General features: G+C 38.0%; 1 protein-coding gene across 5 annotated transcripts in view; it reads right to left on the bottom strand.

The window, feature by feature from the left end:
- Window positions 1-24,792, bottom strand: part of PPP3CC (protein phosphatase 3 catalytic subunit gamma) — a 79,113-nt gene that overhangs the window by 43,357 nt on the left and 10,964 nt on the right. For all 5 annotated transcript variants that reach the window (XM_090290122.1, XM_090290125.1, XM_090290123.1 and 2 more), the window contains exons 2-3: window positions 1,069-1,266; window positions 627-751 (exon numbers count right to left, since the gene is read on the bottom strand). In XM_090290122.1, the coding sequence (XP_090146248.1) occupies window positions 627-751; window positions 1,069-1,266 (323 nt within the window). The remainder of the gene's footprint in view (window positions 1-626; window positions 752-1,068; window positions 1,267-24,792) is intronic.

Genomic DNA, 24,792 nt, shown 5'->3' with positions numbered 1-24,792 from the left:
TAAGTTCTAAAATAACTGTATCTTTTCTCCATAAAAATGTATAGTTTGTTTTAATCATAACCTTTTTCCTCTCATCATTTAATTTTCAAAATATATAAAAGTAACTTGTGAGGCTTCAGGTTAAGTTCATTAATTAAACATTTTTCCCTTCAATGAACATTTATTATGTGCTTACTATACGTAACAGCATCAGAAATTACTCCTGCAATAAGCTAAGTGCCTGCTTATTTAGCATTTGCAGTTAATTTAAGAGTTAATCGTAGCCTAGCTGCTTATGGTCTTATAACTAAGATCAGCTAATCCAAGCCCCATTTAAGGTGAACAGCAATTTATGGCATTTATATACAGCCTGTACACTATCTTCAAAGAGGAAAGGTTAGGAAACATTTAACTTATTTGCAAAGCTGGGTTAATATAGCCTTCTATTTGTCAGACTTTCTACTGGCTGAAAAAAGGAGAAGATTTTTTGATATCAAGTAAAACATTTTGTTATCATTTTACTGAAAGTACAAAGTTTATAAATTCTGTCAATGTTCTCATTTTAATTTTTCCTACTAAAGAATGGGAAGCAAATTTTTTCTAAAAAGACAATAGGATAGTACTAACATATCCAGTTTAATTTTTACCTCTATACTGAAATAGCCTCTATCCACGTAGTCACCCAGAAAGAGGTAACGTGTGTTACTAGGTGATCCTCCAACTTCAAACAACTTCATCAGGTCAAAGAATTGCCCATGAATGTCACCACACACTAGGAGAAAAAAAAGACACAGGGTGAGGTGAAGAAGTATGTCTTAGGCAAGAAAGGGCATCACACAAGCAGTGATCACAGCTGAACTTTCAAATCACTTTACTTTTGACTGGGCACTCAATAGCTGCTGTCAGTCTATCAACACTGAACAGTCCTTCGGGAATAACAGACACTTTAAACTGTATTTCTTCAATGAACAAAAATCCTCCAACTGTCTCATCATTCCTAAAAAATGACTACACTTCTAGTTGGTTATTTGTGATCATTTCTTAAATTAGCTCAAACGTTAAGTGCCACCATGCAAATACTTCTCCTACCCGTGATCGGAGCTTCCACTTCTATCATCGTCTTCTCCTGTCTCAGGATGGCGGCCCCATCATGGATTATCTTTAGGGCTACTTCCTCTTCCAGTCGCCCTTCTTTCACCAAGTGGTTCTTGAGGATGTCCATTTTAGGTTTCCCATTCTCAAACACTTCCTTCAAAGTAAGCCGCTGGGTTGGAGGGAAGGGGACAGCTAGAGAAAGGGAATAATCATGAATACATTTCTTTAATATAACAAATTAAACCTTATACATTTCTGTGATTTCACATCCATACCATCAGAGCCATGTAGGAAAAAATTCCGAAGTATTATATATTACAAATGATTGGTTCTAATTTTTTATTTTTTTAAAAAAGATTTTATTTATTTATTCATTTATAGAGAGAGGGGAAGGAAGAAAGACAGGGTGAAAAACATCAAATGTGTGGTTGCCTTTCATGTGCCCCCAGGCATGTGCCCTGACTGGGAATCAAACTGGCGACCCTTTGGTTCGCAGGCTGACACTCAATCCACTGAGCCACACCAGCCAGGGCATGGTTCTAATTTTTAAAAAGGCCACAGTTAAAGTCAATCATTTAAAAGACATGTGTTATTCAGGTGAATTATCAATATACTACTTTAGTAGAATAATCTACTTCTTAAGACAAAAACAGACCCTGGACAGATGGCTCAGCTGGTTAGAGCGACATTCCAATACGTCAAGGTTGCGAGTTTGGTCCCCAGTCAGTGCATATACAAGAATCAACCAATGAATGAATGAATAAGTGGAACAGCAAATCAATGTTCCTCTCTCTCTAAAATCAATCAATCAACAAATTAATTAATTAAAATAAAACAGAAATAAAATATCATGATGAATCTTTTATTGATCTGGTGAGTCTCCAAGACAGGGTGAAAGGTTAATCCTGAACAGGTTTCCTTAAATTTTTATTAAAATGTAATGATACTATAGTTATGTTTAACAACAACAAAATATTTTATAGTTTAGAGATTCTTACTGAAATATTTCCAGATGAAATTATATGCTACTTGATATAATTATATTAAGAAAATTATACCTTAAGGGGACAGGGAATGAGCAGTGGTATAGATGGATGATGTTCACTTGGAAGTTCTTTCTCTTATTCTTCAGTTGTAATTTATTTAAAACAAAACAAGTAAACAAGTCCCTTAGTTAAATGAAAAGCAACAGCAAGGTTGAAATGGATCAAGGGGATTATGTCCAGCTAAGAGAAATGGGACACAGCTGAGCCAGGAACACTAAGCGGAATTAAGACTGGCTTGGGACAGGCATAACAGAAAGTTTCAGGAGTCCTAGATTTTTAGATTAGGGCAAATAAAATCAGTATCTGTGAAATCACAAAATAAAAAACTTCAACTTTAAAGGAGTAGGTCCTACCTCACCTCAAGTTACTTCTGGCTAAGTTTAGAAGCCCTGAATTCTATCTCCCTTCTTTTAATAGGCACGTCCCATGAGCACTGTAGTTGAGGCTGATTCATAGAAGAGTGGAAACAGCCAGTCCTGAGGAGACTAAAGGAAATCCAGCCAAGTTTAATCACGGAAGGAAACAGCTTCCCAATGAAACTTTAAATCTCTGTTAAAAGAAAAAAAATGCCCCAGATACAGAGCAACTGTATGTCCATGTATGCCTATTGTGATAGTCCCAGTTTATTTATTTTGTCCTGATCTAATTATTAATAGTGCCCCCCCCTTTACTCTCAAGTACCCTGTTTTGAATGACCTATCCAGGAACAACACTTGTTAGAATCAACAATTGTAGCCGTCTGGGCCTCAGACTTGAGGAATGAGAACTTCTGAGGTTCCCCCACAGGCATCTCCTGTTAACAGGTGCCCCAGGCAATTCTTGTGCACTTTAAAATGGTCTTAGAGTAAAACAGGACAATGGTTAAAGGAAATTCTAAGTAAAGACAGAACTAATCTCAGATAATCGGCACCTTTTCCCACACTCATCACACAGTCATAGTTTACTAGTCTTCACATCCTTTCTCACAATATCTACTGCGGCCACATGGATACAAGGAGTTTGAAATTTCTGAGGGGAAAAGAAGACTATAGAGTAGCGCCTTGTAAACTATCTGTGGGAACTCCCCCACCAACAATCCGTCAAAGTCAGTACTATGTAAAATGCAATAAAAATAAATTACTAGAAAGATGATCACATGCATAAATGTCGTATCAGTGTCAAATTGCTATAAAAGCTTTTAAATGCTCAACTGCACTTAGTAGCAATTGGTGGATGGACTTAACACTGTTCTACAACCCACACTTACAGTTAACACTGTTGTGGATAAAGTAACAAGGGGAACAAGTAACAGACTAGAGTCAAAACTTAGATACTATGGATTTATACATCTTCAAGCCTGAGTTTAGATATTTTAGTAAATCTAATGGACACAAAAGATGATGTTCAACTCACTTCCCTACTCACTTCACAATGAATGATGACCCTGCTCTAAGAACCCAAATCCCTGAGAAGTTCATTTCCAACTGCCTTTAAAGGCACACAGGATTACATTAATAAAAAAAAAATACAACCTAGTCAAGATGGCAGCGTAGGCAGATATGGGTCGCCTCTTTGCACAACCACATCACTATTACAACTAAAATATAGAACCATCACTCAGAACCATCAGAAATTGAGATGAATGGAATTCTGATAACTACAGAATTAAAGAAACCATATCCAACAAGACTAGTAGAAGGCGCACAGACACAGAATGGGCTGGTCTCTCACCCGTGTGCGGTGGATAAAATTTTGGAAGTGATATCTCGAGAGCAAGGACTACTAGCCTCACACCAGGATCCCAGCCCAGGGTTCCAGTGCCAGGAAGATATAAGTCCCTGCACCTTAAGGCTGCAAAAACCACCAGGGATTGAGTCAGTGGAAGAAACTGCTGGGGCCCCAAGCAATTCCTCTTAAAGAACCCATACATGGACTCACCTACTCAGACTCACTCCCTCTGAGCTCCAGCACTGGGGTAGCAGCTTGAAAGACATCAGTGGTATCCAGGGAGAAACTGAAGTGTCTGGCATTAAGGTGAGCAGAGGCCATTGCCCCTTTTCTAAATCCTCCCCCAACAGAGCTGATAAGCTGGTGCCATATCTGAGACTCCATCAACCTGGCTAACACTGTTTCACCCACTTTGGAGATACCCAGAGACTCTGCCCACCCAACTTACAGGCCCACCCAAGCTGCTTTTCCATATGAATGGCTGGTCTTGGATCCTGTTTCTGAACTCCCTAAATCCTATCAAAGAAGCAACAGCTGGCCTCAGTGAGCCCCTGGCCTGGCACTAGCAGCAGCCAGCTTAGATTCACAGTTTGGCTTGGCCTGGGAATCTCTAAGCCCAGCATACGTGGCAGCCATCTCAGTTTGCTTTATACAGCTCAGGCAAAGAGGCCTAACTATAAGAGAAGAGTGTACTTCAAGTACCCAGCTTGGGTGATAGGGGAGGCTGTGCCACTAGACCCTATAGAGCACCTACTACATTAGGCCACACTACCTAGACACAGAGTCAAAGCAACTCTACCTAATACACAGAAACAAATACAGGTAGGCTGCCAAAATGAGGAGACAAAGAAACATGGCCCTAATGAAAGAACAGATCAAAACTCCAGAAAAAGAGCTAAACGAAATGGAGCTAAGCAATCTGTCAGATGCAGAGTTCAAAACATTGGTTATAAGGATGCTCAAGGAACTTAGCAAGGACCTCAACAGCATAGAAAAGATCCAGTCAGAAATGAAGGATACACTAATTGAAATAAACATCTTACAGGGAAACAACAGTAGAGTGGATAAAGCCGAGAATCAAATCAATGATGTGGAACATACGGCACCAAAAAACAACCCATCAGAATAAGAAGAAAAAAAAAGAATCCAAAAAAAAAATGAGGGCTGTATAAGCAGCCTCTGGGACAACCTTCAGAGGGCCAACATTTGTATCATAGGGCTGCCAGAAGGAAAAGAGAAAGAGCATGAAATTGGAAATCTATTTGAAAAAATAATGAAAGAAAACTTTCCTGATTTGGTGAAGGAAATAGACATCATGTCCAGGAAGCACAGAGTCCCAAACAAGCTAGACTCAAAGAGGACCACAACAAGACACATCATAATCAAAATGCCAAAGGTGAAAGGTAAAGAGAGAATCTGAAAAGCAGCAAGAAAAAAGCAGTTAGTTACCTACAGGGGAGTTCCCATAAAACTATCAGCTGATTTCTGAAAAGAAACTTTGCAGGCTAGAATGGATTGGCAAGAAATATTCAAAGTCATGAAAAGCAGGGACCTACAGCCAAGATTGCTCCACTCAGCAAAGCTATCATTTAGAACTGAAGGGCAGATAAAGAGCTTCCCAGAAAAGAAGAAACTAAAGGAGTTCATCATCACCAAATCGTTATTATACGAAATGTTAAAGGGACTTATTTACAAAAAAGAAGATAAAAACTATGAACAATAAAAAGGCAAAAAGTACCTATCAACAATTAAACCTAAAAAACAGACTAAGCAAACAAGAACAAAAACAGAATCATGGATACAGAGTGTTTCAATGGTAGCCAGATGGGAGGCGGGATAGGGGAGACTGGGTGAAGAGGTGAAGGGATTAAGTACAAATAGGTAGTTAGAGAATAGCCATGGGGATGTAAAGTACAGTATAGGAAGTGGAGTAGCCAAAGAACTTATACTCATTACCGATGGACGTGAACAATGGTGGGGGGATTGTCTGAGGGAGTGGGTGGTGCTGGGTGGAGGGGAGCCAAGGGGGAAAAATCACGACAACTCTAACAGCATAATCAATAAAATATAATTTAAACACTTCAACTCTGCAGGCAGATGAACAAGCTGAAGTTTTAGCTTCTACCATCGTACAAATGATAACATAAAGGTTGCTTCTTGCATCCTTTCTTCTGTGGCTGTATGTTGCCTCCTTATTCCATTTATAAAGTTGTCATTTCCTTTGTATATATACCCAGAAGTGGAACTGCTGGATCATTAGGCAGTTCTATTTTTCATTTTTTGAGGAAACTCCATACTTCTTTCCACAGTGGCTGCACTAGTCTGCATTCCCATCAACAGTACATGAAGGTTCCCTTTTCTCCACATCCTCGCCAGCACATTTTTTTTTTTTTTTTTTTTTTTTTGGTGATTTTTGACGATAGCTATTCTGACAAGTGTGAGGTGATATCTCATTGTGGTTTTAATTTGTATCTCTCTAATGATTAGTGACATTGAGCATCTTTTCATATGTCTATGGGGCATCTGTACGACCTCTTTGGAGATGTGTCTATTCAGATTCTTTGCCTATTTTTAAATTGGTTTGGGTTTTTGTTTTTTTGAGTTGTTTTATATGTTCTTTATAAATTTTGGATATTAACTAAGGGTATGCATCTTAAGAAAAGGCCAGGAGGAACCTGTATCCTTTTCATATTATAGCCTCGAAAGCCATACTGCATTATTTACACTGTATTCAATTGTCTGGAGCAATCACAGCCTGCCAAGTGCAAGGAGAGAGGAAATAGATTCCACTTACTGATGCAAAGCAGCAAAATTCTGTGAGAGAACGTGAGACTAGAAATATTGCTGTGGTCATTTCTTGAAAATAGAACTTGTTAATACTTTCTCTATTTAGAAGAAAAACAAGCCAAGCTATCAATGCCTCTAACAATACCTTTAAATCAGAGCCCATTTTAAATGGGCCATTCTATATTTTCCAAACTCTTAGCAAATAAGAATATCTATTAACTTACTACAGGAAAAACATTAATTATTCTTAAGTGTTTCAAAGTAATTTAGGATGCCACATTAGAAATTGTATATACTAAATATTTTCTGACTTGCAGGTTGTCAAAACAAAAAACAAAACAAGAACTCAAGACTTTCCCTACTAAATAAGCAGAAGGAATAAAAATGCAAAAAATAAACCCATTGATGTAAAGCATACATTTTAGAAATAGTTGACTCAAAATAAAATGGAATTTCCATTGGAAAATGACTAGTAACTCTTGATTCTAAAAGCTCTTAATTTCTAACTAAAATATATACAAAAATGACAAAACAAAATAAAAGCTCTCACCATAAAAACAATAAACGATGGACAACAACTCACCAAATCTCTTCAAGGAATTCATTTAAGTAATTTTATTGAAAACTGCTACTATGTGTAAGGCACTATTCTATGTGCAAGTAGTAGAGCTTGAATCAAGATAAGTACTTTGATGCATAGATCATATTTTCTTCTAAATACCAAAATTTACTTACATCATAATTTATTTAACCAATATCCAATTTTTGGAAATCTAGTTATTACATATTTTGCTGTTACAATGTCTGTAATAGATTTTATTTTCCAAAAATGGCTGCAAAACTATGTCCCACTCCATATACTCTTCTGCAATGTGATATTGCTTCTGCTCTATCAAGAAGTAGAATCTAATTCCTCTCCCCTGGAATCCAAGCTAGCCTCAGTGACTTGCTTTAACCAATAAATGTTAGCGGAAGTGACTCCTGGAATGCTTGTTCTTTGGGACAGCAGATGCTCTTGTCAATAATTTCAGCGGAGCCAGGCATACTCACTTCATTCAAGCTTAAGTAAAGACTACAACTATTGGGGCTGGCTGTAAAGTAAAAAGACACATTTTTCACTTTCACCAGTAACTACTGATTTTCATATTTTGAGTATATTGGCTATCTCCCCCCTCCATGGTAGAATGCTCACTGCTCTCAATTAATGTCTCAATTTGATCACTATCAACTTCAACTGGTCTACCTGACCATGGAGCATTGCCCAGTGAGAAATCTCCAGCATGAGACTTCGCAAACCACTTTTGACACATTCCATCAGTCACAGCACCTTCTCCATACACTGCACAAATGTTTTTTGCATTTCAGTTGCGTTTTTACCTTTCCTGAAGTAATAAAGCATAATGTGTCAAGAATGTTGCATATTTTCTTCCACCTTCAATATTAAAATGGCTACACAAAAATTCACCAATTTTGATGTTTTTTTAATGCTCACTGATAGGACAGCTGTCACAATACAATCTAACAAAATTGTTTCAAATAAAGTTAAAGACAACTACTAGAGCCATCTCACAGAAAAATCCAAGTGAACTGTCTGGTCAACCCAATATTTATAGAGCACATTCTAGGTGGTATTTAGGCACTTGGAATCATCAGTTAAAAAAAAAAAAAAAAAAGAGAGACAAAAATTCTGGGTGGCAAGAGAAAAAGAATACCATCCCAAAGATTCAATGAAAGAGCAGAGCACTGAAATTGAAAGGTTCAAAAGACATGTTTATGAAGCTAAGAAAAATAAAAAATGAGACAACATGGCTTCTATGTAACAGATAGAGATATAAGGCAATGATGAAATGAAAGGATGGACGGTTCAGAAAAGGAAGAATGGGGGGAAAAGTGGAACAATTGTAATAGGAAAACAATAAATAAATCCAAAATTAAAAAATAAAATAAAAGTAGGGATTAAAAAAAGGAAGAAAGAAAAAGAAGAATTTCTGGGAGAGAGCAAAGAGCAGAAATTAAACTGCTAAAAATAAAATATGCAATATGGAAGACAAACTAGAGAAGTTCTTTAGGATGCCAAGGAAAAGGACAAATACAAAAATAATGAGGGATGACACACAGAGAATAGAGTATGGAGAACCAAAATAAGAGTTAATGATATTTCCGAAGAAATAAACTAGAACCAATGTGACAGGGAAAATACTCAAAATAAATTTGATAACTTTTCTGAGCTAGAAAGGTTTGCTTAAACTAATTAAATTGCATTTCTGTGTTTCAAGAAAAGCTAATCACATTCTTGAAAAATATTTGAATTACAAGGATAAAGAAAAATACTTCAATCACAATGGTCTACAGGTTTTTTCTGAAATATTAAATTTTTAACATCACTGGAATAACATGTATAGAACTCCAAAAAGAGGTTGTGACATATAAGTTTTGTGCACAGCCAATAATTTATACTATGTGTGAGGGTTACAGAAAGATATTCACAGAATCAAAGGAACTAGAAAGTGTAACACCAACATAGCCTTTTTGAGCAAAAATACCTCAACACTTTAGGTAACTATTTCTTGTTTTGTATGCTGGTTACACAAGTGTGTTCCCTTTGTGAAAATTCATCAAGCTGTACTTATAGAATTTGTGCATTTTGTATATTATACTTCAATAATTAAAAAAAAACTTTTTAATGCAAAAACTTAAATCTAGATGACCACCATCAAGAGTTTAATTAAAATTAAGAAAAACCTACGCAAGTCATGGTACCAAAGATTTTCAAGTCTATCTTTATTCACTTTGAACCCTAGACTCAGAAGTCCAGGGTGATTTCAGAAAGATTATGTAATTCAGAAAAAGTTTCACTCCTGTGCACATCTTCTGTTTTGTTTTCTTCCCAATCCTAGGAAATGTGTTTCTAGAATGATGTTTTTTAAGCCCACTATTAAAACAGAATCTCTCTCGATGTGGTTGATGTCCACATCCAAATCACATTTTGGACACACTGCAAGGAAAATTATGAGACAAAATTTGGTCTTTACCTCCCCTCTCTCAAAAGTAGAAGTATAATAGTAATAAAACAATTTTCATTATCAAGTAATTAAAATAATATTTTTTTGTATTCTTCAAAAATTCAGAGTGAGAGAGCCCAGTCTATCAGTATTTTTGCAGGTAAATACTGCTGCCCTGAGGTCCAACATCAGTCTGCGTCTTCAACTGAGATATTCTGATGTTATAGTTAGTATAAGAGGCCAGAAGAGGTGAGAGGAGGCACATGGTGCTCTGTTTTACTTTTTAAGTTCTTTTAAAACCTCTTTTCAAAGCATTTTCTTCTACTGAGCTACAGTTCCCCATAGGGTTGCCAGAGCCATGGGTGTCTTGTCTCAAGGAACAAGAGGTATGAAGATGAGCCAGTAGAACCACTGATGTCCTTGGTCCATTGAGGATAATAATAATATACAGGATACAGTAAAAATTCAGCTTATCAGGGGCCCTTAGGGAGTGAATCAATTCAGACAATGGAGTTCTTTTTCTTTCATTTTTACTGTTCCATTAAATATTGATTATAAACCTACATATATGTGTCACACATACATCCATATGTAAAAATTTAAAAATAAAAGGCACATTTATAATCTAAAATTCATATAGAACCAATGAAGTCATTTTTTAAAAGATTTTATTTATTTATTTATTTTTAAAGAGAGGGAAAGAAACATTAATGTGTGGTTGCCTCTTGTGAGCTCCCATCTGGGGAACCTGGCCCACAACCCAGGCCTGTGCCCTGACTGGGAATCGAACCGACAACTCTGGCTCCCTGGCCGGCGCTCAATCCACTGGGCTACACCAGCCAGGGCTGGAAGTCATTTTTAAAGGTTAGGATACAAAAAAACTACTAGGTGATAAATAATATGTCAAACAACTCATCTTAAATATATAAGTCTTTCAGTGTTAACTCTATTTAAAAATAAATCCATACAATATGTTCTAAACTATAACTAAGTAATGTGTTAGAAAAGACAGTAAGGAAATATGTCTAAATATTAGTTCCAGGAAACAAAATTGCAAATTATTTTATTTTTCCTATTTTTCTGTTTTTTAACTTTGATCCTCTATTACTCTTCTAATACAAAAATATATATTTAAGAAGTCAGTATAATTATTTCATACACTATATAATCATAATATTTCTTTTAAGTTAACGATAAAAACTTAAAGAAAATTATAAAAGCATAAGCAAAAGTATATGGACTATAGATGATTTTGTTTTTTTCTATCCGCTCTGTCCTACATTTCAATTTTTCAAATTTTGTAAACTTTATTAAAAGAAAAGTAACAGATGCCAAGGGCAAAAAAAGAGGCAATTACATTAACTTCCCCTATGTTAATCAGTTTTATACATAAGTAAATAAGACTTTTCTCAGGTCAGCAGAGCTCTACCCAAAACTGACTCTTAATAATATTCAAAAATTCAGTCTCGAATTTAAATTACACCTACAAACAACCAAGAGTTACTAAGAAAACACTGAGGAAATCCTGTGGCTTATGCTTCAAAACGTTAAAAATACGTTATGGCAGACAGGAAGCAGGCACTCCCTGGCCCATGATATACATAATCTTCTCCCAGTTATTCCAACAAATAATAATCTAGGTACTGCTGGGAAAGAAGTCTGAAAATATAATTCAGGTCTCCAATCAGCTGATCTTAAAATAGGGAGATTATCCAGGTGGGCCTGACACGACACCTTTAAATCTAGATCTAAGGGATCAAATTTGTAGGATTTCAGAGATTTAAAACATGAGAGGGATTCGAAGTACGAGTTCTCCATGGTTGGCTGGAAGACAGAAGGTGCCACAAAGCAAGGGGTGCAGGCAGCCTCTGGGAGCTGGGAGTGGTCCCTGGTTGATGGTAGCCCCCCCACCCCAAAAAAAGAGAGAGAGAGAGAGAGAGAGAGAGAGAGAGAACTTCAATCTTACCATCCCAAGGAACTGCCAACGACCTGAATGAGCTTAAGAGCAAATTCTTCCTTCAGAGCCTCCACAGGAACAAGTGCTTGGTGGGCACTTTGATTTCTGCCTTTGAAGCCCTGAGCAAAAAAGTCCCTGCCAGAACTGGACTCTCACCCACAGAACGGTGAGCTAAAAACGTGTGATTTTTTAAAAGTTTCTAACTGATTTTAGAGAGTCAGAGGAAGGAAGGGGTGGGGGAAAAGGGGGAGAGAGAGGGAGAGAGATTTGTTGTTCCCCATGTTTATGACTCATTGCTTGATTCTTGTATGTGCTCTGACCAGCAATCAAACCCAAAATCTCAGCATATGGGGACAACGCTCTAACTTGGCCGAAGGGGAAAAATGGTATTTTCTAAAGATACTGTTTATGGTCATTTGTTACACAGCAATAGAAAGTAAACACAGATTTCTTAAAGTCAAAGTTCTTTCCTAAGGTCTTTCAACAATTACAAATACACTTTTATATACACAAGAAACTAACACCGGCTGCCTTTTATTAAAAATGTTTTTAAAGGATTATAGAAACTATTAGTTTTGTTTGGCATTATCAAAATTTTAATTAACTTAAAAATATTGCAAGAACTCTCTGCTTCATTAAAATTGAGTTAAAAGAAAAAAAACATGATACATAAAATGGGAAGTTCTGCCTTCCTAAATTAATCATGTATAAATAAAGTATGTAAAAAGTAAATATGCCTCAAATTTTGTGTATCCTTTAGGTTAAAAGAAATATACGTTCACATACAAAGATGACACTTGCTGTCTAAAAAAAGATTTTACCTCTTTAAATAAGCCTGTACTGGTGAGATTCACAGGATAAATCAAAAGGCTGGGGATTCATCAATGGTCCTTGTTCATTGCATGTTCTTACTATCAGGACAATTGGTGACTAACTCCTTGTAAAACTTACTATGTACTTACTTCAATAGGGGATACCACTCTCTTCCATTCTAATAATGATGGTTAATAAAACAAATTAACTAATGCCTACAGAACAACATGCACAAGTAGTTTCTGCTTCTTCCTTATGTTCACTTAAAACTCCCAGTTATCACCTAAAGATCAGGAATTGGACCTTGTGGAGATATCATTAACTTCTATAAAGGTATGTATCATACATTCATAACCACTGATACTACAAAAAATTAATTATGTGTATTGCTGACATCATTGCTATAGACAGACATTGTGGCTGAGCCAGGATTTCCAGAACTGTTTTGGTCTAAAAGCTGAAGACAATGTGAACAGGCTGTTTGTACCCAAGACTATGAGAACACATCCTCCCAGGTGCCAGAAGCCACTGACTACCATGCATGTTGCATGATTTTGCCCTTTATTCTCTTGGCTATTTTCTTCTCTCTATCTGCTGATTCAAGATTCTAGACTATAAATAACCACCCTGTCCTTTATTCTTAGTACTACCAAGATCTTTATCCTTGATAACCACCAAATATAGGACTAATTTTTCAGACCTGGCAAAGGTGAATAATCCATATCAAAGGGGGAAAAATTACTTGGACACCAAAGGAAAATCCAAATAAATATGGGATATATGGGACATTATTTCAAATTTTAATAATCGTCCTTGTTTGCGGTTTTGTCTGTGGCAGATAACGTGTGTGTGATCACTGGGGTCTTAAATGCTGTAGTCAGCCATTATCATGCCAGATAATTCAATAAATGATTACCTAAGAAAAAGAACAAAATAGACTATGCTTATGGAAGTCCAAATTACTAGCACCAGAAGCTTGATAAACATTCACAACCTATCCAGTAATGGTTCAGATCTTTATTGATCACTTCCCCTAAATGGTAACTCCTCCAGCTTAATTAACAAATGATCAGAAGTAGAGACTGAGAATTGAAACAAAAATCAGAATTGCTCATCAATGCTCAGAAAAACACTGCGACTTGTAAAACAGAGAAACTAAACCAAACCAAACCACAATGTGCATTACAGACTACTTAATACTTAAGCTCATACCCTTTTAAATATCAGCTCATTAGGTTACAATACCATATACACAATGAACTGACAGTAACCCCTCTGGGACTCATGTATATTGAAGATAAAACCATTCACTGCTCTAATAACTCACCTAAATTACATATTCTAGCCAATCTCTGCCCAGACGACTAACTCCCATCCTAAAATCACTCTATGACAAACCATAGCCCCTAAAACCCTACATATCCCCTAACTCCCACCTTCTGAGAGGCCCCACAGTTATTCCTTGCTGCAGCAACCTAAATAAACTTATTTTTGACGACAGATATGTTCCCGGTGGTCTTTGGTGGTGGACTTTAACATCCCCAAGGCAGGGAACTGGTGGCCCAGAGTGAGGAATAGGAAGAAGACTTTTTGCTGCATAACTTTACATTTTTTATGCCACGTTATTGGATTATTTATTCAAAAACATAAATTAGAATTTAGAAATATATACAACTCTATTATAAGTCGTTCAATCAACAGTAATACTACCAATATTCAATCCAGCTTCAATTCATCCAATAATCAGGGTATTGCTGGATGGATGTCAGCAGAGAGGAAAATTCACCTGTTTCTACAAGGCTAGAAAGATTACAGACCATTAGTAAGATAATCAATACATCATCAACAGGTTTTTGTGTCAAAATTCAAAATCTTTTCTTGTTTGGTAACCAGTGTGAACCAATTTTTTATTATACAATGTGTTCATTAAAATCAAACTTTAAGGCCCTTTAATCTGTCATTAAATAACCTCATAAATAGAGCTATGCTAAACAGTACTAAAAACTGTTTTGGGCCCTGGCTGGTTTGGCTCAGTGGATTGAGCGTCGGCCTGCGAGCTAAGTGTCGCTGGTTCGATCTTCCAGTCAGGGCACATCAGAGAAGGAAAACTCTGACTCCAAAAATCCTCCGCTGCCTTGCGGCATACCTCTTCAGGGGAAAGGCTAAGGGAGTAAACCCCGACAGAAAATCCGGAGCCGGAGTCCCTAAGGCGGTTTGACGTTGTAGTCAACACCAGCAACTCCTGCGGCGCACCTGAAGCCAAGCTGTATTGACTCCGTCTTTCCCTTGGACCCTTCAGCTGCGAAGAGAGGGGGGGGTCTGCTGCATGGGCAACAGCAGACCCTCCATATCACCCTGCCCAGGCTCTGTAGCTTCAGCTTCACTGGAGAGGACACTCCAGCGTCATCGCAAGATGTCGATTCAACACAGGAGGAGACAGATACCATGTCACTCCCGAGTTGGACTGCACAGCCATTCTCGGCGGTGCAGATAGACTCTTAAGAAGCTACACCATCGTCTCTCGAGACGGACGGCTGCCGACGACGAGAGCTATGCTTGATAAATATGGCTTATATTATGATATGAATAAAGTGAAGGTTTAAGGTTATTTTAACTTTTTAAAAATTCTCAAACATAGAATTTACAAAAATAGAACAGCATAATGAATATCTGTGTAATATCAATTATCAACCTTCTGCTAATCCTCAAAACTACTATTTAAAATTTCTCTAAATCAAAGCTACTATATACTCAATGCAAAAGTTTTTAAAAAACTAGAAAAAGCACAGAAAATACGTCTTAGAATGTCATCAACCAGAGATAACCACTATTAAAATTTGTGTATATCTTTATATTTTTAACACTTAAAGATATTATTTTATATTGTTACACTATACAATCTTATAATGTCTTCTGGATTTTATATTAAACACTAAAGTTTTATCACACTAACAAATATTCTTCTACAATGTGATTTTCAGAGTTCGCATTTTGGAGATAATATAATTCACCTAACTAATCAGCTATTATTAAACACTGAAGTTATTCTTGTTTTTGACGTTTTTGTGATTATGAATAATGTGGCAACAAATATCTTTGTTCATACTTCTGTGAGCTCATGTTTATTGGCCATCTGAATTTATCTACTTACAAATTATCTATAAACATCATATCTTTTGCTCCCTTTTCTTTTTGTCTCTATGAGCAGTTATTTAACTACAAAAGATGGCTAGAAATTTACCCACATATTAAAGAGCAAAAATTATTTTTCCCTAAAGCACACTTTTAAAAAGAGATATTTCAACTCCAGGCAACATTTCAAAATCAATTTTATCTTTTTAAAGCAAACTACTAATCCCTTATTCACAGGGCCTCTCTCTCCATTTATTTCCAATTCTTTCAGGCTTACAATTCAGTTTTACAGTAGCCTATCACCTGCTATCTCATTTTAGCCAGTCACTCATTTTGCACTAAATTCTGCATTAATTTTAGGGTATAGCTTCCAATACTCCTTTAAAAAAAATGTTTTATTGAGCCCCGGCAGGTGGCTCAGTTGGTTGGAGCATCGTCCTGTGCACGAAAAGGTTGCAAGTTCAATCCCTGGTCAAGGTGCATACAGTAGGCAACTGATCAATGTTTCTTTCTCTCTCATTCTCTAAAATCAATAAACATATCCTCAAGTGAGGATTAAAAAATAATAATAAACTTTATTGAGGGTTTTTTTAGGTACAATAAATTACATCCACTAGAGAGACTTCCGGCCAAGATGGAGGCGTAGACAGACATGCTGCATCTCCATCCACAACTAAGAAGGAATACAACTAACTCAAAACTATAAACAACCAGAAGTTCCAGAAAATCAAAGTGCATGGAAGTCCAGTAAACAAAGATATAAAGAAGAAATAATCATCCAGACAGCTAGGAGGGGCAGAGCCGGGGCAGAGAGGACACGGTGTGGTGGTGGCAGCATGGGTGGCAGTGGCAGGCCAGCAGAAAGCGCAGTTACATGTTTTAAAAAGTCAGAAGGGACACCTGGGGAGCGTTTCCAGCTCCTCACCAGACCACGCAGCTCACTGTCCCAGCTCCGGGGAAAATTAAGCCTCATTGCTTTTGACTGTGCAGACCAGTGGCGGTTGGGGCGGAGGCAGAAACTACCAGTCTCTCAGCAGAGTCTGCTTGGTTAAAGGGCCCCCACGGTCCTAGAACATCCGCAGACCCACCCACTCTGGGAATGACAGCAGGGCAGCAGCTAGAGGGGCACCAGTCCGGTGCAGAAGTGGAAGAAGTGTCTGGAAAAGGGGCGAGTGCTGGGCAAGCGGCATTGTTCCCTCTCGGACCCCTCCCCCACATACAGCGCCACAACTTGGTGAAACAGGTCACCTGTTACTGACTAATACCTAAGGCTCCGCCCCTTACAACTTAGTAGTACGAGTGACAGCTCTCCCTGGGACACAGAAGCAAACAAACACAGGAGACTTCCGGCCAAGATGGAAGCCTAGTTGACACGCTCTGTCTCCCTCCACAAAGAAGGAATACAACTACCGCAAAACCAGAAATAACCAGAAGTTCCAGAAAATAAATGGAAGTCCAATGTATGAAGTTATAAAGAAGTGGTGCTCATCCGGACAGGCAAGAGGGGCAAAGCCGGGGAGGAGAGTTCAAGCTGTGCTGGCAGCAGCAGCAGCAGCAGCAGCGACGACGGCAGGATGGCGGTAAGCACAGACACCCGTGTTTAGGGGGAGGCAAGAAGCACCTGGGGAGCACCCCCCCATTGCCTTGGACTGTGAGGCCCAGAGGGCGTGGCGACGGAGGAGGAGGCTCCCGGTCTCTTAACGGAGAGTGAATGGCAGGAATCCATCCAGGACCCCCACCCCCGCAGAAAACGCCACAGTATGGTGAGACAGGTCCCCGGTTGTGACAAGTGCACAGGGCTCCGCCCCCTGTGGCGTGGGAGGTGTGACAGCTCTGCCCAGGAAGCAAAGGTAAACACAAAACAGTCAGGATGGCACAGATCATGATAGAGATCCTGGTGACGCAGCTGACCAGACAGCAAATATCTGATCTAATGAAGCAGCAGATAGGAAATCTTTCTGAGGCTCAGTTCAGAGCTTTGGTTATAAAAATACTTACAGACCTGAAAGCAGATCTTAAATAAGACAGGGAAGGCATGAAGACTAGTCCTGCTGAAACAAACAAAAACACATACAAAACAAGTGGTGAGGGAGAGAAAACCAGGGATCAAATCAACAAATCGGAACATAAGGAAGGAACAGTCAACCAGTGCAGAAAGAGGAAACGAGAAGTGAGGAAAATGAGAGGCTCAGAAATTTATCGGACAGCTATAAGTGGGCTAACATCCGAATCATAGGGCTTCCAGAAGGTGAAGAAGAACTAGAAATTGAAAAATTATGTGAAAAAATAATGAAACAGAACTTCCCTAACTCGGGGAAGGAAATAGACTTACAGGTCCAGGAAGCACAGACAAGTCCAAAAAAAATGGACCCACGGAGAACCACACCAAGGCACATTATAATCAAAATGTCAAAAATTAAGGATAAAGAGAGAATCTTAAAAGCAGCAAGAGAGAAGAAGAGAATTACATACAAAGGGGTCCCAATAAGACTATCAGCTGATTTCTCAAAAGAAACTTCAGGCAAGAAGGGGCTGGCAAGAAATATTCAAAGTAATGAAAAGCAAAATCCTAAACCACGATTACTCTATCCAACAAAGCTCTCATTCAGAATAGAAGGGCAGAGAAAGTGCTTCCAGGACAAAGTAAAACTGAAGGAGTTCATCAGATCCAAACCACTGTTATATGAAATGTTAAAGGGACTCGTTTAGGAGAAAGAGGATCAAAACTATGAACATTAAAATGAAAACTGTATCACAACAACCAACAACAGAAGCCAGGGAATTGAAACAAAGGCAGACTAAGTAGGCAACGAGAGTGGGAAAAGAATTATAGGTATGGGGAACATTTTGGGGGGAGGTCAGTGGGGATGGGGAAGGGGGGAAAGGAAGGGAGATGGTACAGGAATTAAAAAGCATAGTAGGAGGGAGTGGAGTAGACTGGAAGATGTTGAGAGGAACTATATACACAACCAATGGGCATGGACTAAAGGAGGGGACAACTGGAGGAAGGGGGGACACTGGGTGGAGGGGAACAAAGAGAAAATAAATTGGGACAACTGTAACAGCATAAACAATAAAGCATATTTTAAAAAAATTACATCCACTGAGGTGTGCATCTGATAAGTTTTAACACCTGTATATATTTGTCAACAGAGAAGGAAAACTCTGACTCCAAAAAACCTCCGCTGCCTTGTGGCATACCTCTTCAGGGGAAAGGCTAAGGGAGTAAACCCCGACAGAAAATCCGGAGCCGGAGTCCCTAAGGCGGTTTGACGTTGTAGTCAACACCGGCAACTCCTGCGGCACACCTGAAGCCAAGCTGTATTGACTCCGTCTTTCCCTTGGACCCTTCAGCTGCGAAGAGAGGGGGGGTCTGCTGCGTGGGCAACAGCAGACCCTCCATATCACCCTGCCCAGGCTCTGTAGCTTCAGCTTCACTGGAGAGGACACTCCAGCGTCATCGCAAGATGTCGATTCAACACGGGAGGAGACAGATACCGTGTCACTCCCGAGTCGGACTGCACAGCCATTCTCGGCGGTGCAGATAGACTCTTAAGAAGCTACACCATCGTCTCTCGAGACGGACGGCTGCCGACGACGATATATTTGTCAAACCACAACCACAATCAATTTACAGAACATTTCCATACCTCTAAAAGAATCTCATCTCTGCGTCCAGCAACAGGCAATCCCTATTCTGCTTTCTGTCAATAAAGATAAATGTGCACTTTCTAGTTTTAAATCAATGGAGCTGTCCAGTAGTATATGTACAGTCCTTTCTGTCTGGCTCTTTTTCACTAAGCATAATGATTCTGTGAGTCATCCATGCTGCTGCATATATCAGCAGTTGGGGTGTGTGTGTGTGTGGTTTTTTTAAAATTTTTTATTGCTGAGTAGTACTCCATTGTGAGAATACATGTATACCATATCATGGTTATCTGTTTACCTGTTGAACATTTCCTTGTTTTGGCTATTATGACTAAAGCTAATATAAACATTTGTGTATAAATCTTAGGTTTTCATTTCTCTTGGGCAAACCCCTAGGGGTGGAATGCCAGGGTAGTATTGGAAGTCTATAATTACCATATTAAGAAAGTGCCCTGTAATTTTCCCATGTCGTTAAAATGCAGCTTTACACTATCATCAGCAGAGTGAGTTCCAGTCACTCCACATCCTTGTCAAAACTTGGTAACTGTCTTTTTAATTTCAGCCACTCTAATGGCTGCATAGTGGTATTTCACTGTCATTTTAATTTGCATTTCCCTAATTGGTAATGATGTTGAGTATATTCTTGAAGGCTACTGGCCATTTATATATCTTCATTTGTGACTTGTCTATTCAAATCTTTTGCCCACTTTTTAATTCCTCCCAGTCTGTGGCTTTCCTTTTTATTTCTTAACAAAACATATTCACAGGAACAAAAGACTTTAATTTTGATGAAGTGCAATTATCAGTTTTTATGGTGTATGCTTTTTGTGACATAAGAAAACTAATCCAAGGTCACAAAGATTTCTCCTATGCTTTCTTTTAGAAGTTTATAAAAATGGTAACTGTTTCAGCTTTTACATTTAGGTCCATGACCAATTATTAACTGACTTTTTGTGTAGGGTGACAGGCGATTTCTTTTTTTTCCATATAGATATCCAGTTGATCCAACACCATTTGTTGTTAAAGTCTTTCTTTTCACTGCTGAATTGCTTTGTCAAAAATCAACTGACCACTTAGGTGTGTGTCTATTTCTGGGTTCTCATTTTATTGATCTATATGTCTATGTTGCATCAGTACCACACTACCCTGATTATAACTTTACAGGAAGTCTTGAAATCAGGTAGTGTTAAGTCCTTTAACTTTGTTCTTTTTAAAACTGGTTTGCTGCTTCTCAACCTTCATCTCTATAAATTTATAATCAGCTTACCAATTTCTATTTTGCAATCTTATTAGTATTTTGACTGAGATTACATTGTACCTACACATCTATCTGGGGAACTGACATCTTAACACTGTGTTTTCTGATCCATGACCATGACATACCTCTCCTATATTTAGCTCTTATGCTTCTCTCAGCAATGTCTTGTGGTTTTCAGTGAAGAGAATTTACATCTATTTTTGAAATTTATTTCTAAGTAGTTACAGTTTTTGGTAATAATTTCACTTCCCAATTGTTTGCTGACAGTGCATAAAAACACAATTGATTTTTGTTTGTTCACTTTGTATCCTCTGACCTTGCTAAATTCAATTACTAATAATTATTGTGTAGATTCCTTAGGATTTTCTATGTAAACAATCTTGTAATTTGCAAGTAAGACAGTTTTATTTCTTCCTTTCCAATCTACATATATATCTTTTAGTTCTATTTCTTGCTTTTTTTCAATGGTTAGGATTACAATGCTGAACAGAAGTGGCAAGAAAGACCATCCTTGCCTTATTCCTAACCTTAGGGGGAAAGTATTCAATATTTTACCATTAAGTATGACATTAATGGTAGGCTTTTCATAGATGATCATCCATTGAGGAAATACCCCTTTTCCTGGTTTTCTGAGAGGTTTGTTTGTTTAAATCATAAATGGGAAATTGAATTTTGGTCACATGCTTTTTCTGAATCTACTGAAATAATCCTATGTGTTTTCTCTTTTGTTAATATGGTGGATTATATTGATTTTCAAATGTTAAACTAACCTTGCATTCCTGAGATAAACCCTAAGTATGTGTGCCTTGACTGGCAGTTGAACCTGCAAACTTTTGGTGTACAGAACGATGCTCCAACTAACTGAGCCACCTGGCCAGGGCTCTAATATCAATACCTTTTCTTAATACCTAAATCAAAGTAATACACATGGGTTAAAATGAAAATAATCTCTGAGATGCCACTAAAGTTTAAGTTTAAATGAAAACTATATAAGCATAACACATGACAAATAACATTCATATGTTAAGATATACTCTCATGGGAACAAAAGGATTCTACACAATTCTAGATAAAACTAGCTATAACTGTCTCTTACACACACACACACACACCCCACAAACACATAGCAAAGTGTCACTGAAATGATTATTAGGTCATCTTGAATTCACTCTAGTTCTCACGCAGACATAAAAAAAATCATCCAAAAACTTCAGGACTTAAAATATTGTTTCTAACAAATATTTCACACCTGGACTGCATAAGAGAAAAATAGTAAGAAACCTGTAGCTCTATCTTTAAAGAGAACAAAAATTAAAAAACAAAACAATAAATCACTAAATTACTTTTCTGGTGTGAACTTCCATATGTGAAACATAACAATGCTACATGTTAAGACTGTACTGTTCTTCATAATAATGAAGCATTTAACTTTTAATATTTAAATATATTATTTTGTAATTTTGGTGCCAACTGTATAGTGTTACTATAACAAATGGTGAATGGAAGTGGCAAGAAAGGTCATTCTACTTACTGTTGCTGACCTCCTGGATTTGATTCAAAAGCAGCAAACTGAAGAAAGTCACTGACCACATTTAGAACTACCTTTCTTACACTGGACAGGGCGCTCAGTTGGTTGGAGCGTTCTCCTGTACACCAACAGGCTGCAGGTTCTGTTCCCAGTCAGGACACATACCTAGGTTGCCGGTTCCACCCATGGTGGGGCACATATGAGAGGCAACCAATCAATGTTTTTTCTCTCTTTCTAAAATCAATAAACATATCCTCAGGTGAGGAATTTTAAAAATCCACCTTTATCTTTTCCTAATAATTAGATGAGATCTAGGAAAGACTGTGCACAACCACCAACTCCTGTTTCTTTCTGAAACTCTGATATTTCAGCTTCATCTCCACCACCAACTGCTTTATAATTCAAATCTAATTATCCAGTACCATCCTTTTAAAGGCTGACAGATTGCATGTTACCAACTGAAAAACAAAACAGAACAGATCTAAGAAGTTTCTATAGCTAGCCTTCCTAGAATCCTGGATAAAAGTGATATTTGTTAAAACCTGAAGTTCTGAAGTCTATAGGAGACACAAAAAGCTGTTACAGTTCTTTTAAATTCAAATATACTCCGGAAGTAATTATATTCTAAGTTAAATACAGTAGTCCCTCTCTATATGGTGGTTCATTTATCGTGGCCTCACTGTATTGCGGGATTTGAAAAAAATATTATATTTAATTATTTTCGCAGATTTTTCGCTATATCGCGAGATTTTGCAGTACTGTATACATGTGCTGTTAAAGTTACATAGTGTTAAGAGTGTAGAATATGTTTAAGAACATAAGCAGTGTTTATAAAAGTGTGGAAAAGGTTAATATGGGAGTGGGAAAGGTTAATAAAGGATTGGGAACGGTTTATAAGTGTTTGGGAAGGGTTTATAAAGTCTTAAAATATATATAAATACTAAAATAAATGTAAGGTTCCTACTTCGCGGATTTTCACCTACCGCGGGGGGTCTAGAACGTAATTCCCACAATAAGTAAGGGAATATTGTAATTTGGTATTTATCTGGCACCTACTACATACATGCTCACACTGGTTAGGTAACACATGGACTATTTAAGCAGACAAAATAATTCATGTAAAACAAATATGTAAACATGGAACAGTTAAGGAATACATTGAATGGTTCAGACTGTAAGTATGAAAGATTTTAATGGGGTATCAGTAATGGCTACAGAAATCAAGGAAGAGCATCAGAGAGTTCAGACGTAACCTGGTTCTCCTGGAAGTTCCAAAGCCACTTCCACATTTTTAGGTATTTATTACAGCAGGCCTCCACTCTTGGCACACACACACACACACAAAGAAGGTATATTAAAAGGTAGAAAAGAGGAAATTCCAGACACATGTAATATACTGTATGTATGAATACTTTTAATGAAATAATACAAAAATAATTTTACATAAAATACAATACAAAATAATACAAATACTACAAACACCCATGTACCTACCATGTAGATTTAAAATACTGTTTGCCATAAAAATTTTTAAAGACTTTATTTATTTATTTTTAGAGGGAGAGGAAGAGGAAAGAGAGGGCGAGAAATATCAATCAGTTGCCTCTCACACATGTCCTGACAGGGACCGAACCTGCCACCCAAGCATGTGCTCTCACCAGCTATCAGCAATCGAATTGGCGACCTTCCCACTTTGTGAGGCGACGTCCATCCAACTGAGTCACACTGGTCAGGGCTGTTTCAAAAATTTTTTAAGAACTAAAATGTTACCAACATGGTTGAAGACAGCCTCCATCCTATTCTGTCCTCCCCAGAGGTAATTAGTACCTTTAAGTAATTGTGTATCCTTCCCACATATATATTATATAATTTTGTTACAAATATATCTTTACACACAGAGAAGGAAAACTCTGACTCCAAAAAACCTCCGCTGCCTTGCGGCATACCTCTTCAGGGGAAAGGCTAAGGGAGTAAACCCCGACAGAAAATCCGGAGCCGGAGTCCCTAAGGCGGTTTGACGTTGTAGTCAACACCGGCAACTCCTGCGGCGCACCTGAAGCCAAGCTGTATTGACTCCGTCTTTCCCTTGGACCCTTCAGCTGCGAAGAGAGGGGGGGTCTGTTGCATGGGCAACAGAGACCCTCCATATCACCCTGCCCAGGCTCTGTAGCTTCAGCTTCACTGGAGAGGACACTCCAGCGTCATCGCAAGATGTCGATTCAACACGGGAGGAGACAGATACCGTGTCACTCCCGAGTCGGACTGCACAACCATTCTCGGCGGTGCAGATAGACTCTTAAGAAGCTACACCATCGTCTCTCGAGACGGACGGCTGCCAACAACAACAATATCTTTACACAATATAGTATGCTTTAATTTTTTACATAAGTGGTATTACACTGTGTATCCTTTTGCAACTTGCATTTTTTTACAATTCTCACCTGAGGACATGCTTATTGATTTCAGAGAGAGGGGAAGGGATGGAGAGAGGGAAATACTGATCCACTGCCTCTCCTTACACGTTCAGACTGGGGACCCAAACCTACAACCTAGGCATGTTCCCTGACTGGGAATCGAACCTGTGACATTTTGGTTTAAGGGAAGATGTTCCAACCAACTGAACCACACCAGCCAGGGCTGCAATCTGCATTTTTACACTTAACATTGCTTTCCATATTTACCAGGAATGGGGCCAAGGTACCTATTTTTTTCCTTCATGTTTTTTAAAGCTCCACAAGTGATTCTGGTCGGTAACCAGAGCTGAGAATCATTATTCTACACCTTTATATATTCATCTAATAAACCTTACAGTGCTCCTAAATTGCTAACATATTTTAACC

This window comes from Furipterus horrens, unplaced genomic scaffold (genome assembly GCF_987537825.1).
Source record: "Furipterus horrens unplaced genomic scaffold, mFurHor1.1.pri manual_scaffold_10, whole genome shotgun sequence".
Lineage (NCBI taxonomy): Eukaryota > Metazoa > Chordata > Mammalia > Chiroptera > Furipteridae > Furipterus > Furipterus horrens.
Note: the sequence above shows the minus strand (reverse complement) of the source record. Positions and strands in the feature narration are given on the sequence as shown.